At 36.3% G+C, this 20,425-nt stretch overlaps 2 protein-coding genes across 3 annotated transcripts; one reads left to right on the top strand and one right to left on the bottom strand.

Annotated features, from left to right (window-relative positions):
- Positions 1-101: 101 nt before the first annotated feature.
- On the bottom strand, positions 102-4,186 carry LOC121745089 (protein IQ-DOMAIN 5-like). 2 transcript variants are annotated; one of them, XM_042138866.1, is made up of 7 exons: positions 4,029-4,186; positions 3,219-3,436; positions 2,203-2,460; positions 1,865-2,092; positions 1,642-1,755; positions 614-1,115; positions 102-544 (listed from the first exon to the last, which is right to left on the bottom strand). In XM_042138866.1, the coding sequence occupies exons 2-7, from the start codon at positions 3,300-3,302 to the stop codon at positions 396-398; spliced, it is 1,335 nt and encodes a 444-aa protein (XP_041994800.1). In that variant the 5' UTR covers positions 3,303-3,436; positions 4,029-4,186; the 3' UTR covers positions 102-395. The 2 variants fall into 2 exon arrangements, with proteins under 2 accessions (XP_041994800.1, XP_041994799.1); XM_042138865.1 differs by having other exon boundaries at positions 3,219-3,313.
- A 2,505-nt stretch (positions 4,187-6,691) lies between these two features.
- On the top strand, positions 6,692-8,040 carry LOC121744038 (E3 ubiquitin-protein ligase PUB22-like). Its single transcript, XM_042137479.1, has one exon. It carries the CDS (start codon positions 6,796-6,798, stop codon positions 7,741-7,743), a length of 948 nt encoding a protein of 315 aa, XP_041993413.1. The 5' UTR covers positions 6,692-6,795; the 3' UTR covers positions 7,744-8,040.
- The last annotated feature ends 12,385 nt before the right edge of the window (positions 8,041-20,425 follow it).

Raw genomic sequence — 20,425 nt, 5'->3', positions numbered from 1 at the left:
AATATGAATCTAAATATAGTTTACGCAGATAAATTATCTAAATACATATACTCTTCTCCACGCTCAGTAAAAAAAAGCACAAACCAAATTCCAAGACAAAATTGAGGGATAAAACAATGGCTTACATATACACCATACAACATATACATATGATTATGAATCTCAAGGCAGAGTCAAGGCAGAGGCAGCAGCAATCAATCTACTGACAGAAACAAACAACGATGCAGCTCTAAACAATGCTAATTAACTAATAAATACACATTTTCTGCTAAACAGTGACACTACATTCTTATTCTGCAACAACCCTCTCACTCATCACAAGCAATGCGCTCTTTACATACAATCTACAGCAGCAGCAGCAGCAGCAGCAGCTGCTAGAGGAACTTGTGCCATTCCTAATGATCACTTTGTCGCCTAAGTTTAGAGGACTTGGCATCAAGCCCGCTCAGCTTGACTTTGTCCTTTACGGGGTTTGTGGCACTAGGGGACCTTCTAACACTAGTTTTATTGAGTGGCTTTGCTGGTTGGGCCGCTTGCCCCAGTCCTGTTGATATTTGATTGCACATTAGGAAACAGTTCAGAATATAATGGGGAGAGGAAGAGAGAGACTGACCACTGGCAGGGAGAGATAACCGCTTCTTTCCTTGTCTATCAGTGTGAGTGAGCCTCTCTTTAGGATTACTCTGTGATCTTGAAACAACCTTATGTGATGACGTGGCTTCCTCAACCAAGTCTTCAGCAACTGTTTTAGGCGCGGAGGAAAGTGAGACTGGTGTTTCTTGCACATTGAGTGACTTGTTGGGTGAAGAGCTGCAGCCTTCGGAATTGGAAGCAGCCCTTTTTTCATTGGAGAAATTGGTGTTATTACTAGAACGTGAAGGAACCTTCCCATTTGCAAGTTTCTTTCCTGTGGAATTGAATTGAGTTGCAGATGCATTCATCATATCGGCTGGTTTATCCTCAGAAATATTGACACCATCTTTGAGATTAAGATCTAGAAACCGGTTTTCCCATGGGCGCACAGCCATCCATCTCTCTAACCAATTCCAGCCCCAGTTGCTTTTATCAGGTTCAAAGCCAGAATGTGTAACGTTCTGTCTTGACCCAGCTTGCCACTGCATCACAGTAATTCTACTTGAGGCATATTTCAAGGTGACAAACTAGCTTTACATATGGAGTACATGTTAAAAAATGCTTGTTGCACTATATAAAAATAATTATGGCAAACAAACAATAAAATCATCTTCCAAGTTTAATTGTACATAATTTGACAAAAAAATTCCAATTATTTTGAAACAGGAAAATAAAATACTATGTACTTCTTTAGTTTAACTCAGTCCCTGCTTTAGAAGAGAAAAACTGGATCTTCTTCTGGATTTTGGACAGGCAGGACCAAGAAAGGCAAGGTAAACCATATCCTTTTTTCTTATAAATCCCCAACATGTTTTAAGGAAAAGTAAAGATATATAAACAACAGTTTTCAGAGAAGAAAGAATTGGTGCGACATGTTACAATTATTATCTTTTACTCCGTATATTATAATATTCAATTATCTCCACATTATGTAATAGATGCATTTTGTTTATTTTCAGTAATAAAATGGTCAAACTACATACAAACTGAGAATAATAGAATGCGTACCTGGTTAGCTAAAGCATAAGCCATTGCTCTTTCACGTTTAGCAGCTGCTTCCTTCCTTTTCAACAACTTGGCTTGAATTTCTTCGACAGATCCAACACTATCACACCACCCTTCCTAGTTTGCAGTCAAAAGATGGAGATAAATCTTAAGCAAGGGGGTTCTAAAAAAATGCAGTAGCGAGTTAGGTAACAAAAATAATTATTTTTATCTAGAGCTAGATTACTTCAATTTCTTTAACATGAGCCTCGTGTTCAAATTGTTGCTGGAGTTTCTGCTGCACTGTCTGAGTCTCTAATGCGATGCGAACACGCCTAGCTCGGACACGAGCTTGAACTCTGACTAAAGCTTGCATGCATCGGAGTGTAATGGCAGCTTGCTTTCTTACAGCATGACCCCTGACAAGAGCTTGAAGCCTCACTAATCCTTTCAAAGCACGCAAAGCTCGTCTTGCCTGATAGACAAAAGGAACAGTTTGCGAAGGATTAAATATGAGGATATCTCACTGCTAGAGAATGCGTAATCTAGCAATGAAAGATTGGACGTGCATTGCTGCCCAATTACCAGAAATCCTTTAAAGGCTGTTTGGATGCGTATTGCTGCCCATTCTTCTCCAATATTCTGTTGAATTTGAGGCATATTTTGAACCTGAAGTGAAGTAGACGGGGACCTAGCTGATTCTGAGACTGACTGGAAATTTGTTGCTTTGGTTTCATCAATTGATGTGACCCCATTTTGATTGAACTCATTTTCAGGTACATGGCTATCAATCTCAATGGAGTGTTTTCTTCGGTGGCGACTTTTGCCAGTACTCCCAGATCTCTGTATGTTTGAAAAATTCAAGATTGTACTAGTTATGAAAAGTTGATCAAAATTTATACCATTAGGAACCAATCTACATGTAACTACTTTAAAAAGCCAAAAGATTTTAAGAGGTCTAAGCATAAAGATACAGCCTTAACACATACACATTCAAGAATAAACATTTTGAATGACGCATATGGATCGAATGTTAAAAGAAATTTATGTGCATATCTATGCATATATACATGCACACAAAAAGAGATATGTTTAGGGATTTTAATTGAACTCGATGCTTCCGATCAATGGTAGGACTCAGGAATACATGCTGGGTGGATCCGTGGAGGAAGCAATGCATGATTCAATTGGCAAGCAGGTGGCTTTTAAAATGGATAAGCGAGGTGGAAAGAGAAAATGATGGGGAGAAGAGAAAGGCAAACATTCAGAATGAAAAAGTATTTCCTTTTAGACACGTCCTCTTTCCAACAAGAACAGGATCCAAGAAGTTTCTGAAGTATAAAGGTAGACTATGCAGATAACATATTAACTAGAACTAGTATAAAACAAAATGAAGTTAACATCAATTAGTCAACATATAGGGCAACTAAAAGTTTCTCCACTAATGAGCAGTGAGGTCCATGTGCAGCTTTGCCCTAGGACCACTTTAACTAGCTTAAAATATCAAGAATCCAGAAAATAAACAACAGAATTCAGACAACTCAAAGAAAGGAACCGTATCGGGGGTGTTTAGGGGAGTACAATTACAGGAAATAACCTACATTTTCATCAGTCTCGAAAGAATGTGATTTAGTGGATTTCTTCAAACCAAGCAGTGTTCTAATCCATTTCTTTGGTGCACCCATTTCTATCAGTCCTGGTACAAGGAAGTTATAAGATCATAATTTGCCACTTCCGTGAAACCCACTTCCCCATCTCCACTGTTACAGCTCCATAGACGAAACAATGCAAGGAATTTAACAGCCTAATTATGCTTAGGCTGCACAGCCAAAAACTTACATTAAATATGAGCACCTCATGTCCATAATAAATATGAGTGCGGTATTCCCCTTAACCATAGAAAGAAGCAGAAAATTTCCCCACAACATCAAATAGAGAATTTACAGTTTCCTACAGAAATTGTTAACGCACCAAACCAGTCTGGAAGGAGCATAAAATTATCAAAAACACTAAACAAATGTAAAACTTAATTTTGGCAATTCAGCTACAATCCCAAAATAAAACCAAAAAGTTTCCATATTTTAAACCTGAGGAGAACTAACACGCTTTCTATCCCTTTTCATTCCTAAACTTGCGGCAGATAATCACAACATCGCAAACAACAAATTAAGAGAAAAACCAATGTCATATCCATCAACAGTTACAGAGCCAAACAATAGCCACAATGTACCCAAATTCACTTCAATCTTTTTCAGTACAATCCTCAGAACACAGAAAAAAGCAGCTCCCCAATCAAAACTAACCACAAAAGGTGCTACATTTCCAACTACGAGTGCTCGGAGGCACGCAGATTGATCGAATCGAAGTCAAATCCTCCGAGCACGACGGAATTGAGATGGGAAGAGATTTACCTTTGTAGCGAAGCACGGAATCGGGCAGGAGTTGGAATCAATGAGAAATTAAGGCGAAAACATGGTGAAGTGAGTGGTGAATTAACAGATCTGAAATCCAAATGTGGAAGTGGTAGACAGTTTCATCAGCGCTGAGAGTTTACTGTTTATCCTTTGCGTCTAATAGGTTACCGGGTTTTGAACTTTTTTTGTTATTTTCACTAATTAATTTTTTGAATTTGTTATTTGGATACTTTCACCTAATTTATTTGGAATTATTATTAATTGCTAAAGGCTAAAAGTCATCTCTAATAATTTATTTACATTAATCCAAAACTATTTTTCAATAAACATCAAATTAATTACTAATTTTACTCTAGTTATTTATACTACAATATTTTTTGAAGTATACCTATATATTATATCCAAATTAGATATTGACTCCCTAAATATTTTATCAATAATTCACATGAAATTAAATAAATCCAATAAGATTTGCTTATATATTAAATAAATACGGTAATACATTTGTTAAGATGGGTACGGAGATACTATTAGAGCTATTTCCTACCTTTATTTTGAATTTAAGTGTCATTAAAATTTTGGTTTTGAGTGAAAATTTGAGTCTTGACTAGAGTATCCACAATGGACGGACTATAGCTCAGATTATAGCATTGTACGGATAGTCCGCCACTACGGATGGCCGCCCTAATGCCCCTCGCACCAAGCTCGGATATGTATAGTCCGGGCTATAGTCCACCCACTACGGGCACCCAGAGTCCCATGGTATGTTTTCTAATTTTTTTTTATTTTTTAAATTTTTTATCCTATTTTCCATTCTATAAATACATCACATTTTATCTTCATTTCTCAAACCGTCCAATTCTTTCCGGTTCACTTCTCATCGAAGAAATTTGGTCACTTAACTGTTGGAATTGTAGTTTTTCTTCGCGTAGTACTTTTTTGGCTTTTAATAAAATAAAGATTTTCATATTGTGGTCTTAAATTTATACATATATCATTATTTTATTATATTAAAAATGAATATAAAATGGTTGTTAAAAGATAAGGTGGTTATAGTCCGCCCACTATAGGTAGGATTATAAAATGCTGACATAATTCATCTCACTGGATGCTCTATGTGTACAGATGAACTAATGTGCTGAAAAGATTGATAACTAAAAAAATGCTGAAAATTATTTGCACAAAGATTTAGAATTTATTACAAAAGGCTCGTTAAGGCTATCCACAATGGCGCCTAGCGCACCGCCTAGCCGAGCGCCGGCGCTAGGCGGTCGCTAGGCGAACCATTGCAGCTTCCGAAAACCGCCGAGCGGTTTTTCGGAATTAAAAATCGCCTAGCGCTAGGCGGTCGACGGGCGCTGGGCGATGCGCTGGGCGATCCGCTCGGCGCCATTGCAGCGTCGGGATCGCCCAGCGCATCGCCCAGCGGTTTTTTTTGTTAAATTTTCGAGACACGCGCCAAACGGAAGCTCATATTCGACTCCAAAAGGATTTAATTGAAGAGTTATGGGTGCGGAGGACTGCTCGGAGTTAGTTTTTTTTATTTATGTAATTTTGTAAAATGTACTTTTTTTAATGTAATTTTTATTATTAATGTACTTTTTTAAAATTTTAGTACTTTTTTAAATTTATTGTACTTTTTTAATTTAATATACTTTTTTTAAAATTAAAATAGTATTATTAATGTTTCCCGTATATGTCTCTTAAATTAAATTCCGTATATTGTGTTATTAGTGATGTGGCTATTGATGTGGCTGAGCTATTTATGATATGGCTAGGCTATGACTGGGTTATTTCTGATGTGGCAGGAAGATTTTTAGTATTGATGATGTGGCAGGAGGAGTTTGTGGCTGGGCTATGGCTGGGCTATTGCTGGGCTATCACCACTGTGGATACCCTAATAAGAGTAACATATTTATCCAAAAATAGAAATATTCTCGACTGGATCTAGCATCCTTTCTATGAAAAAATGCCATGAAAGGCCCCTCTTTCAATATTCAAAATCAAATTTTTGTCTCTTTGTCCAATTCAAACACAAAACTCGACAATTAGGCTCGTAATAAAATAAATAATACTCCCTTCGTCCCGTGTTACCTGCACTATTTTTCTTTCTAGGCGTCCCAAGTTATTTGCACTCTTTCCATTTTTAGTAAAAATTATCACCTACAGCCGCAATTGTTGACTTTGCTATACACTCATTCCTTAATCTCCGTGCCGAAAAGGAAATGTGCTAGTAGTCCGGGACGGAGGGAGTACGTGCTATTTCGGTGGCGACTCTGAATACATTATATAGTTGAGATTCATTTTATCATTCATCTCCCACTTTGAATATTACAGCTAGTCATCAAATTGTCTTAAATATTTAGCAATAGATTTGAAAGATAGTCAAAAATCAAAATGGTCCAACACCGACGTGGTTGCTTTTTTCCCCATAAATATAAAAAGTCTAGTATTTCTGTAGCTCTTGTTGAGTTTGGAAAGTCCACCATCAACTTCCCCTCTCTCTCTCTCTTTTGAATTCAACTATTCAAGCATGATAAATGGCTTCACCATTATTTCTCAACTTGCAAAGTATGCCTAAATTTGCATTTTATAATATAATATATTATCCCACTCCTACCACAATCTCCACCACTTAATCTCTCAAGGTTGCTAGAAAATTCAATTCAATTCAATTCAATTCAACCCATGCATATATACTCCCCTATAAAAATACTACTGCTACTATTATCATACTACTAATTAAATTGAAGTACTTCCATCAATGGAGGAAATAGAAACCCCATGCTACTTCCTCTGCCCCATCTCAATGGAGGCGATGATCGATCCGGTCACCGTCTCCACCGGCATCACCTACGACCGCCACAGCATCGAAAAATTGCTATCCTCTTCCGAAAACCCCACCTGCCCCGTCACCAAACAGCCCCTAAACCCCTCCTCCGCCGCCCTCACCCCCAACCACACCCTCCGCCGCCTCATCCACACCTGGCCCCACCCCAAACCCTCCCAAATCGAACCCTCCGATTCGGATTTGAAGTCCTTCTTCGCCGATAATACCAGCATTCTCGAAACACTGATCCAACAATTAACAAACGGCGACACCGGAGCCCGAGCAAGCGCGATAGCCCTAATCGGAAAGGCCTACGCGGTGGCCGAGCCGATCCACCTGATCGGGGCGGGGAAGGAGGTGTTCGTTGAAGCGGTGAGGATGATTAAAGAGGGGGTTTCTAAAAAGGCGGCGGTGAGGCTGGTGGTGGAGCTCTGCCCGTGGGGGAGGAACCGGGTGAAGGCGGTGGAGGCAGGGGCAGTGGCGGCGGTGGTGGAGATGCTGCTGGAGAGCGGGGAGAGGAGGGAGTGCGAGCTGGGGATGGCGGCGCTGGAGCAGGTGTGCAGGTGCGCGGAGGGGCGGGCGGAGCTGCTGAGGCACGGGGCCGGATTGGCAGTCGTGTCGAAGAAGATACTTAGGGTTTCGGGGGTGGTTAGTGATAGGGGGGTGAGGATTTTGGGGTTGATTTCGCAGTATTCGGCGAATTCTAGGGTTTTAGAGGAGATGGTGGAGGTCGGGGTGGTTGCTAAGTTGTGCTTGGTGTTGCAGGTAGTGGCTAGTCACAAGACTAAAGAGAGGATTAGGGAGATTTTGAGATTGCATTCTAGGGTTTGGAAGGAGTCTTCTTGTATACCACCTCATTTGCTCTCTTTTTATCCATCTTAGTCATCTCATGCCAAACATACATGAGAAATTTTCTTTTTATTCCTAGCTACTACTGACCAATGGCGAAGCCAGAAAATAATATTGGTGCATCAAGGGAATTTTTATACAATCCTCACTCTTTGTGTTACTAAATGTGTGCACACTGTGATGCAAGCTTTAAATTTCTGCTCATTTAACTATAAAAAATTTGTGTGCACTTCTTCTTACTTATACCTAGAGAGCTATGTAGAATTAATTGACTTATACTATGAATTTATACGTGCTAGAAAGTTTGATTGTTATGGTTTATAGTAGTAATGTTTATGAAGGAGAAGTGAATATATGGCCTGGATTTAAATGTCAAGACAGCTTTCTCTGCAGAAGGATGTAATGCATGTGATCTATAAATTAATGCACAATAAATAGTGGTGGAGCTTTAAATAGCCATGAGTAATTCATTCACACCATATAACTAGCAAACTTCTACCACAGTCCAGAATATTTTAGTCAATCTCTAGTTGATAACATGGGATTTAATTTTGTTTCAGTCGGCGGTATGTGAAAATTGCATTGTATTTAATGTGACTGTGAGTTCATATTCATAAATATACACCCGATGTAGCAAGATCTGCATGCCATGCAAGTAGAATCGGAGGCCGATTTTGTTGATTTAGGTAATATATATATGGTCCATGGTGCCAGAGAGCCATCTATATATATGATTAATCAATTATATATTCATATGTTATATTGCGATCAAAATTTCTTATCCAATTATATGTAACTGAAACAAGATCACTACAAAATCGATATAAATCAAGAAACGAGAGTTTCAACATGCCCCACATGTACGAAAATAAGTCACTCACCCCTTAAAAAACATCTTAAGAGGGCATCCAATCATCCACAAGCTAGAGACATGATTTTATTTTATTTTTTATTATAGAAGAGATATGATCAGTACCGTACCAATTCAACGTGATACCTATTCAATGTGAGACAATAATTGAGGGTTTTAACACTCCCCACACGTACGATCCAAAATATACATCATACTTTTACACTTGAAACAAAGAGATCTAGCATCAACTTGGGTCAATTTTGATACCATTCCATAATGTTACTCCTTTTACTATAATCTTAAATGGCCTCTCATAAAAAAGAGGTGTGGATGATTACTCAACATGTAGCTGGACCGTACGCGTTATAAATTAATATTGATATATAATGAAACCACATATAGTTGGGCAAGGGCCCATCAATCTATTCAAGTTCGTCCTAGAAAAGTTGTTACATCATAAAAATAAAGAGCTAACAATTAGGTTGGACTTTTAATAGATAATAAATATTTCAACGACGCTATGGAAATAGCAACTTGCCCGGATAGAACTATAGTATGATATTTTAGATTTTTATTGAAAATTAGATTCAAATAAAGTCCCAACGTATATCAAAATTATCACAATATTTGAAAGTATTGATTATTGTGTAACCATTGTTTTACAAATGCAACAAATATAACCTCAATAACCGCAGATTTCGGGAACAAAATATATGTGTGGCAAACAGACTCAAACAGGATACACGATTTTAGGTCCTTATTGTTCCTTCAGAAGAAGACGTTTAGATATTTTCTTTGCTTGAAAATTAAATATCGATTTATATAGCTAGGTTGGGTGGAGAATTATTATTTGAGAATTTAGATATTTTCTTTGCTTGAAAATATCGATTAATATATAGGTTGGTTGGAGAACTATTATAGGGAATGGGCATATATAGACAGATCATCATGTTTAATTTTTAAGAAATTGTATGCCATCACACAACAAAATTTAAAATTTATCTTAAAGTACAAAAAATTAAAGACGCAATTACTTGTGTTGTAAAAAAAATGAAAATGGCAAAAGGGCACAATAAAAAAGTGTTCTGAAGTTGAGGACAAAATTGTCCATTACACACCTTAATCTTTTATTTTTTTTTCGAGACGCTTTTGTTTGCGTCCCTTAATTTTAGTTATTATACCAAAATAGAAATTGTGGATGTATTAATACAAAGAGTAAAGGTCAAAATTGGTCCTGAACATATAGTCATTTTACGATTTTGGTCCTAAACATTATCTTTTGGATTTTTTGGTCCTGCACATATGGACATTTGATCATTTTGGTCCTCCGTCAATATTTCCGTTAAAAACTAACGGTCAACATTATCTTTTGGATTTTTTGGTCCTGCACATATGGACATTTGATCATTTTGGTCCTGCACATATGAAATTTTGATCATTTTGGTCCTCCATCAACATTTTCGTTAAAAACTAACGGTCAACGGCCGATTTTTGACTAAAACAATGGGTTGGGTCGGGTCGTGTTTGGGTCGGGTTTGGGTTATACGTTAAGAAAAAAATAATATTTTCTTAAAATCTAAGCATAATATTTTCGTTAAAATCTAAGCATAATATTCTTAAAAAATTAATTAATATTTTTTAATTAATAATATAGTATTTTTTTTAATTAATTTTTTCATGAATTTGAAGAAAATATTATGCTTAGATTTTATTAAAAATAATTTTTTAATTATTTAATTTTATTATATAGATTTAATATTAATATACTTTAATTTTATTATTTTGATTAAAAAATGATTATTTTAATTTGGTAATTTTTTATTTTATTGTGTAATATCATGTTTAAATCGTATAATAACATCATGTTTTAGTCGTTATAATATTTTTAATCAACAAAAATAACTAAAAATTATAGTTTTATAATTTTTTAATTAATAAAAAATAATTATTTTTTTTCTTAACGTGTAACCCAAACCCGACCCAAACACGACCCGACCCAACCCATTGTTTTAGTCAAAAATCGGTCGTTGACCGTTAGTTTTTAACGAAAATGTTGACGGAGGACCAAAATTATCAAAATTCCATATGTGCAGGACCAAAATGATCAAATATCCATATGTGCAGGACCAAAAAATCCAAAAGATAATGTTGACCGTTAGTTTTTAACGAAAATGTTGACGGGGGACCAAAATGATCAAATTTCCATATGTGCAAGACCAAAATGATCAAATGTCCATATGTGCAGGACCAAAAAATCCAAAAGATAATGTTTAGGACCAAAATCGTAAAATGGCTATATGTTCAGGACCAATTTTGGCCTTTACTCTAATACAAATTAACATTCTATATAAGATTGTGCTAATGAGCATCGGCTACAGCATTTGGACAAATTCATTCAGGAATAATAAGTGAGGAAAAATGCTACTTCTATCACTAAACAACAAGCTTGCCTCAATCAAATAAAAAAACAACTGCCTGCACCAACACAAAAGAAAATGAGAAAAAAAAATCAACAAACATCATAGAGTAAATTTCAGAAATGAAACACTTGAGATTTAGGTGCATGGCTACATTTTTGTGTCTATCCTACTTACATGGAGGTTGCAAATGATGAAAGTATAATTATTAAAATTAAGTGTGAAGAATATATGATAAACAAATAATTAGGGCCAAATATTCCAATTATGAAATACTATATGGCTAATTACCTAAAGTCACGAAGTATAAACTGATAGGTGTACTAAATTAGTGCACACACTTGTACAATATTGGTGATGTCAATGAATATTGACATAAAAGTATAAATGTGACGACATAGCAGCTGAACGATATTTTGAGTCTAATAAAAATTATAACAAATAAAACAAAATAAATTTGGTATCAAATAAGATAACTAAGAATTTTTAAATCTGTATCCTTTATTAGTAACTTTTAAAAAATATGAAACTAATTAATTAAACTTTTTAATGTTTAAATGCAATCCAACAGTATAATACTACTAGTTATTAAATCTGATTATCATACAAAATGCAAATATATTGATACGACTTACAAGTGTTTTAAAAGAATGATGGGACAAAAAGTACGTAATAATTTGGAATTATCAGAATGTGTGTTCCTCCTTTATTTTTTATTACTATTTTTCTATTTTCCTGGTTTTCGTCTACTACTTTTTATGTACTTAATTATTTTAGATATAAGTTTGGTAGTATCTCTGCGATAATTCTATAATTATATTGCCTTTTGTTACTGTTTATGTTTTGGATGCTTTTGTAGAAAAAAAATGGGAAAAGGTGGATTGAGACCTTGCTCACGTTTAGCCTAAAAACCTAAAAAGTATAGTTGAAATTCGAAAATCATTGAACGCTATGCTAGTGAGACAACTCTGACCACCAAAATCCATGCTGTTGGGAGGTATATATATATATATATATATATATATATATATATATATATATATATATATATATATATATATATATATATATATATATATATGGTCATGATCTATGGCAAACACCTCTTAACCATATAACTAGAGAACAAATAATAGCCACAAGATCAAAAAAATCAAGGGCTAGTATTAATTTTTGAATTTAATGAGATATTAGTTCCCTCAATCACAAATTTACTCCACAATAATAAGGCGGGGTATAATGGTCATTGCACATCCAAAATTAGATTACATCATTGGCATTTGAAAAAGAAACCGCATTCTTCTCTTCTCCTCCTCTTCCTTCTTCTGCAAAATAGTTCTCAGCTCTCCTACCGCCGATTCGTCCGATTGAAGAGGAATTCGATTGGAAATTATCAATATTTTCGCGATTCAAGTGACTCTCTTTCCCAGACGAAGGAATCTGCATCGGTGTCTCCAATCATCACTCTTCCAGCGGCCAACAACACCGCCACCGTCAACAAGGCGGCGGCGGCGCTCCGGAAGGAGCTCATCGCGGTGATCAAGGAGAAGAAGGAGGCGATGGCCAAGGGCGGGCCGCTCTACGACATCTTGTCGCACATGATCGTGGCATCTGACCCCGAGCGGGAACACACAGATCTATGATATAATTTAGCCTGCATTTCCCAATTTATCTTCTGTTTTTCTTAGTTTTGATTTCCTTTAATTAGGGAATTAACATTAGGTGATAAGCTATCGTTGCAATTTTTATGATGGGATGTAGTGTAGTATTTGAATTTTGTGAGATTTTAGCTATGCATTTCAGATGTAGCCTCTTTCTGTTTCTTCTTGCTCTGATCTAATTATAATATCAATGTTGAATTGTCCCAAAAATAATCATGCTAAGAGTGAAGAGTGAAGTAAAATCATGCTAAGAGTGATGTGTTTTGTAAACAAGAGTGAAGTAAAATCAGAACAAGAGTGATGTGTTTTGTGAACAAGAGTGAAGTAAAATCAGAACAAGAGTGAAGTGAAATCAGAACAAGAGTGATGTGTTTTGTGAACAAGAGTGAAGTGAAATCATAACAAGAGTGATGTGTTTTGTGAACAAGAGTGAAGTGAAATCAGAACAAGAGTGATGTGTTTTGTGAACAAGAGTGAAGTAAAATCAGAACAAGAGTGAAGTGAAATCAGAACAAGAGTGATGTGTTTTGTGAACAAGAGTGAAGTGAAATCAGAACAAGAGTGATGTGTTTTGTGAACAAGAGTGAAGTGAAATCAGAACAAGAGTGATGTGTTTTGTGAACAAGAGTGAAGTAAAATCAGAACAAGAGTGAAGTGAAATCAGAACAAGAGTGATGTGTTTTGTGAACAAGAGTGAAGTGAAATCAGAACAAGAGTGATGTGTTTTGTGAACAAGAGTGAAGTAAAATCAGAACAAGAGTGAAGTAAAATCAGAACAAGAGTGAAGTAAAATCAGAACAAGAGTGAAGTGAAATCAGAACAAGAGTGATGTGTTTTGTGAACAAGAGTGAAGTGAAATCAGAACAAGAGTGATGTGTTTTGTGAACAAGAGTGAAGTGAAATCAGAACAAGAGTGATGTGTTTTGTGAACAAGAGTGAAGTAAAATCAGAACAAGAGTGATGTTTTGTAAACAAGAGTGAAGTAAAATCACAAGATACATTAGTAACATTAAACGTAGACGGAAACTAACTATATCGAAGACGAATCTTAGAGCCTACAGCCACCGCGCCCCGCTCTTGTTCCGAAACTCCGCTTCTCTTCTACGGCAGCTCATCGTTGCGTCTCCTTACCCGCCGACGCTGATTCCGGTGAGTCCGACGTAGAGGTAGGTTTTGATTTGGGGTTTTTTCAGCATTGGCGCGACGATTGAATCCGCCAACAGCCCCTCCGCCCCGATCGCCTTTGCCAGCTCCCCCACCGCCGCCAGTATCCTCTCCGGCGCCACCCCCCAGCTCAGAATTACGATTTGGAAGAAGAAAGGATCGCAGATTTGGAAGATTTCGCGTAATTTGATCGCATGTTTTAATTCAGAAAGTAATTTCCAAAATTACCCTCAGCATATTTTCTATAATTAAAATAAATAATATTTGTTCCTTTAAGATGTGTGGCTGAGATTTGTTCTCTAGTTATACACTTAAGATTAGTTATACATTGATCACTACCCTATATATATATATATATATATATATATATATAGGGATTTATTCATTTCCTTTTCTCATATTTCCTCCTTTTTCCTTTTTAATCTCAACCTTTAATTCCAGCAATCTTGTGGCTTAAAAAAATCGCTGATTCCATTTAATTATTATCAATTAAAAATCGATTAAGGGCAGATTTGGTAGATAATATTGTGTTAGTTATGGAAATTCCCTGATTCTCTCCTTTGCAAATATTACGGTTTATTTTCTTCTCTCACGTCGAAGAAGGCAGAGAAGCGTCAGACGTATATGATTCTGCATTACTATTTTTTTGGAAGGTTTCAATTATCACAAATCTAAATCCTATTGTTAATCAGTCGTTGGTAGTCAGAGTTTGATCTTAAGCAATGGAAGAAGGTAAATCATGAATTAGCATGTTTTTTTAATGTTGCGGATCTTTCTGTAGAAGTGGTAGCAGTTTGATTATTTGATTTTTAATCAACAATTAAATTGTGTTTTGTGTTGCCATGGTATAACATTATTGCTTTCTGTGAGAACTTTCTCCATGGATTCGCTAGCGGCATATGTAGGGTATTAGGTTGAGACGAAGCATATAATGCACGTATTGACGATGTATAATGCACTTAGGTTTCTATATAATGCATAATTCGTGAGAGGCAATGTTTCGGGTAAAAAAGATTTCGTCTGGATTGCGCGGTGTGGCGCACGTTGCTTGTTTCCCCTAAGGGTTTAATAAGCCTAGGGGGTAGGGTGTCGTATGTACAAGTTGTATTAGTTTGATTAATTGATTTTTAATCAACAATAAAATCGTGTTTTTTGTTGACATGGTATAACATTACTGCTTGCTGCGAGAAATTTCTCCAAGGATTCGCGGGCGGCATATGTAGGGTATTAGGTTGAGACTCGGCATATAATGCACGTATTGACGACGTATGATGCACTTAGATGTCTATATAATGCATAATTAGTGAGCGAGATTGTTTCGGGTAAAAAAGATAGGGTCGTCTGGTTTGCGATTTGTGGCGCACCTTGCTTGTTTCCCCTAAGGGTTTAATAAGCCTAGGGGGTAGGGTGTAGTATGTAGGGGGTAGGTTTTAATCAACAATTAAATCGTGTTTTGTGTTGACATTGTATAACATTACTGATTGCTTTGAGAATTTTCTCCATGGCTTCGCTAGCGGCATATGTAGGGTATTAGGTTGAGACGAAGCATATAATGCACATATTGACGATGTATAATGCACTTAGGTTTCTATATAATGCATAATTCGTGAGAGGCAATGTTTCGGGTAAAAAAGATTTCGTCTGGATTGCGCGGTGTGGCGCACGTTGCTTGTTTCCCCTAAGGGTTTAATAAGCCTAGGGGGTAGGGTGTAGTATGTAAAAAACAACATTTTTAATACATATACCACAACATGTACTCCGTAACAACGTTTTTATTAGTATGTGTTATACGTATGCATAAATCACGTGTTTGTCTATCTGAATAATTTGACATATTGAAATCGTGAAAATCGTGCATTACTTGTCAGCATATTATATTGCAAAGTTGTTATATTATGCTGACCCATTTTTTCCAATTATGTACAGTGGTTGTTGTACCTGAATGTCCTCCCTCGATGAAGCCTGTTGTAGGTCAGAAATTCCAGTCATTAGTTTTTACACGTTGAAATTCAAGCCCCTTGGTTACGGGATCCTCGATATTACAATCGTTTATCGCTTGCGTTGCAGCAGTTGTTGTTCTCTCATTAATGGAAGAAGGTAAGGCAAGCGATTTTGATCCGTATGCGTGTATTTGTTTATGTATCGGATGTCTTTCTACCAATTCAGACCAGTCCTTGTATATGCTACTTATTGAGCATGTATGTCAAGTACTGTAAAATCATGTTTAAACATGATGTCCAGTTTTGATTTGTTGCCGTTTAGGGTTCATGTTATGTCGGTATAAACAATGCACCAAATGAGAATGGATACTGAATGTTATTGACTATATAATGCGTTCTCTGGGAACTGCAATGTATAGGATAGAGTAAATAATGAGTGAACGCGATTATAAATCATTCATTTGGGGTTTTGGTTTAGCTTTTGGCGTGGCTAGGGTAGTAGTTTAAAACGATACAAATAATGCAACAAGTGATGATGTATAATGAATTGAATTGAGTATATAATGCATAATGCATAATTCGTGTTTGGCATTAACTGGATACATATAATGCACCAAATGGTTATGCATAATGATATCTATTGCCTGTATAATGCATAGTACGTTGGATGACTTAATGAAGGACCGCGAGTATGCCTCATTCCTTTACGGTTTAGATGTGCCGTGTTTCGATGTTTGGAACACGTTTCTTGTTAACCCTAAGGGTTTAATAAGCCCAGCCTCTGATGGGATTTTATGACTCAGATTTTGCTACCAATGTTGATACAAGGAAGTCACAATCTGGATATATATTTTGTCTATATGGCTCTGCTGTCAGCTGGAAGTCCAGCCTCCAATCAGTGGTGGCACTCTCAACGACTGAAGCTGAATACATATCACTATCTGAGGCAGTGAAGGAGAGTCTATGGCTGAAGGGTATGTGCTCTGATTTTGGGGTTGATCAGAATGCAGTGACTGTATTGTGTGACTCCAACAGTGCCATATGTTTGTCAAAACACCAAACCTTCCATGAGAGAAGCAAGCATGTGGATGTCAAGCTACACTTCATAAGAGATGAAGTAGAAAGGGGATCTGTGAAGGTTGTGAAAGTAGCAACAGAGGAGAATGCCTCTGATATGCTTACAAAGGTTCTACCTGCTTCTAAAGTCAAGTACTGCATGAAGTTGATAAACATGGTTCAGCTCTAATGAAGGAATGAAAGTGAAAATCCAGTGCTTGTCAAGATATGTCCCAAAGATGGAGATTTGTTAGGATTTTGGGGCATATTTGCACAACTAATAGAATAGAAGGATCTATTTGTAATATTCTATTTTACACTTTCTATTCCCTCTCTTTGCCGTTTGAATTGAGCTGAAGTATAAGTACAGCAATGGGGTTTTGAGATTGAGTGATTTTTCTGGTGATTTGCACTCTTCCAATTCATTGAATAAAATCCTAGTTCGATACACTTCAAAGTGTGTGTGCAAGCATTACTCATTCTCATCTTTTCATATGATCTAGAATTGATAGCCGATTTTGGCAAAGTTGATTGAATCCAAGATTCGATCGTGTTGTTCTAAGCTTCACAGTTATTTACAAAACACATCACTCATAGCATGATTTTACTTCACTCTTGTTTACAAAACACATCACTCTTAGCATGATTTTACTTCACTCTTGTTTACAAAACACATCACTCTTATTATGATTTTACTTCACTCTTATTCACAAAACACATCACTCTTATTATGATTTTACTTCACTCTTGTTCACAAAACACGTCACTCTGAGTGAAGTAAAATCATGCTAATAGTGATGTGTTTTATTAACAAGAGTGAAGTAAAATCATGCTAAGAGTGATGTGTTTTGTAAACAAGAGTGAAGTAAAATCATGCTAAGAGTGATGTGTTTTGTAAACAAGAGTGAAGTAAAATCATGCTAAGAGTGATGTGTTTTATAAACAAGAGTGAAGTAAAATCATGCTAAGAGTGATGTGTTTTGTAAACAAGAGTGAAGTAAAATCATAACAAGAGTGACGTGTTTGTAAACAAGAGTGAAGTAAAATCATAATAAGAGTGATGTGTTTTGTAAACAAGAGTGAAGTAAAATCTGAATAAGAGTGATGTGTTTTGTAAACAAGAGTGATGTAAAATCATGCTAAGAGTGATGTGTTTTGTAAACAAGAGTGAAGTAAAATCTGAATAAGAGTGATGTGTTGTGAACAAGAGTGAAGTAAAATCTGAATAAGAGTGATGTGTTTTGTGAACAAGAGTGAAGTAAAATCATGCTAAGAGTGATGTGTTTTGTAAACAAGAGTGAAGTAAAATCATACTAAGAGTGATGTGTTTTGTAAACAAGAGTGAAGTAAAATCATAACAAGAGTGAAGTAAAATCATGCTAAGAGTGATGTGTTTTGTAATTATCAACAACAACAGTGAAGTAAAACACTAAGCTTTGGTTGGAGTAATTTTGAAATTAGTTTATCCAAATAACGTAATTATCAAGTGTTAGCAGACCGGGAAAGTTGTAAATCTAGGATAGTAGTAAGTGATTTTGACTTTTCACTTCCAAATCCACCAAGTAATTATATAAAATAAAAAAATCACACTTTTTCATTTAGGCTTTCAGGTTTTTGTTCAGGCTTGTCGAAGCAAATCCTTCTGAGAAAATGACCACAGATCAGTTGGTCTGGTTGTACTCAATTATGTCGCTAAATTTTGTTTAGTTTTACTTAACTAAACAAAATTAAATAGATGTATATAGAAATTATCCTAATCTTTCAGAAACTCCAAATATGGTTTCCGAATTGAATTGGAGTTGGAAAAATTGAGTGATACACAAACAATCTGATCACCCTCACCACCAAATTCACATCATACACCCCTCCTCCGCCGCCGGACACCAGAAGGTCATCCAGCTTCGCCTGATCGAGCATCCCTCCAATCAGCCGCTCCAGCGCCGCTCTCCTCTCCCGGCTAATCCCCAGCCCCGAGACCAGCTTCAGCACCCAAAAAAGCCCCCTGCAGGAGAACGCACTCCTCCCAATCACCACCACCCGTGCACCGCCGTGTCTGCCAGCTCCCCGTACTCCGCCAGAATTAAATAATGGAGTGTGAATTGGAGTTGGAAAATTGAAGGAGATGGTTGGAGTTGAATATGATTTCCCAAAATACCCTTGTTAATTACTCCCTCCGTCCCCTAATAGGAGTCGTTGTTTGACCGGACACGAGTTTTAAGAAATGTAAAGAAAAGTTGGTTGAAAAAGTTAATGGAATGTGGGACCCACTTTTTTATATTAATTTTATAATAAAATGTGAGTGGAGTGAGTTAGTGGAATGTGGGACCTACTACCATTTATGGTAAAAATGAAGAGTGACTCTTAATGGGGGACGACCCAAAAAGGAAATTAGCGACTCTTATTCAGGGACGGAGGGAGTACTTTTTATTTAAAATATGTAAAAATAGCTAAGCCATGAGATTAATTTGGAGTATTGAGATGTGTGGCTGAGATTTGTTCTCTAGTTATACACTTAAGATTAGTTATATATTGATCACTACCCTATATATATATATATATATATATATATAGGGGAGCGTTATTCTCCTTTTCACATCTTAGATCATTTTTCCTTCTTAATATTACGCGTTAGATCTAAGGCATCAACGGATCAGATTGATTCTATAAAACTGGTTCCGTGTTGCATTATAGAAGGTGGTTGTATGCATTACAGGGTTATTATTGTCATTTGACGGAAAAGTAACTGCCACATTTTGGTATCTGCGAATAATGCACCACATGGTCACGAGTAATGCATATAATTGACTATATAATGCACAATATGTGAACTGCAATGCATACGAATAAGATGTACCATGTTATGATGTTTGGACACACGTTTCTTGTTTCCCCTAAGGGTTTAATAAGTTTAGGGGCTAGGGTATAGTACGTAGACACGTATGTAATCTTCACATGGTAACGAGTAATGGATATAATTGACTATATAATGCACAATTTGTGAACTGCAATGCATACGAACAAGATGTGCTGTGTTATGATGTTTGGCACACGTTTCTTGTTTCCCCTAAGGGTTTAATAAGCTTAGGGGCTAGGGTATAGTACGTACGCATTAATAACAAATTATAAAACGATACGAATAATTCACCAAATTGTCACGAGTAATGGATGTTATTAACTATATAATGCGCAATATGTGAACTGCAATGCATACGAATAAGATGTACCATGTTATAATGTTTGACACACGTTTCTTGTTTCCCCTAAGGGTTTAATAAGCTTAGGGGCTAGGGTTTAGTACGTAGACATTACTAACAAATTGTTGTTATTGAAATATACGTATGTGCATTATTTGGTTTAGGTAGTGCATTATGTAGCTGTTAATTGTCATTATCTCAGTATATTATGCATTATTAGAGGTATTGTGTGTATGGGTTAATCAACGGATTGAAGATTACATACGTGCATTTAGTAATGTCTACGTACTATACCCTAGCCCCTAAGCTTATTAAACCCTTAGGGGAAACAAGAAACGTGTGTCAAACATCATAACATGGTACATCTTATTCGTATGCATTGCAGTTCACATATTGTGCATTATATAGTTAATAACATCCATTACTCGTG

Source organism: Salvia splendens, chromosome 8 (genome assembly GCF_004379255.2).
Source record: "Salvia splendens isolate huo1 chromosome 8, SspV2, whole genome shotgun sequence".
NCBI lineage: Eukaryota > Viridiplantae > Streptophyta > Magnoliopsida > Lamiales > Lamiaceae > Salvia > Salvia splendens.
Note: the sequence above shows the minus strand (reverse complement) of the source record. Positions and strands in the feature narration are given on the sequence as shown.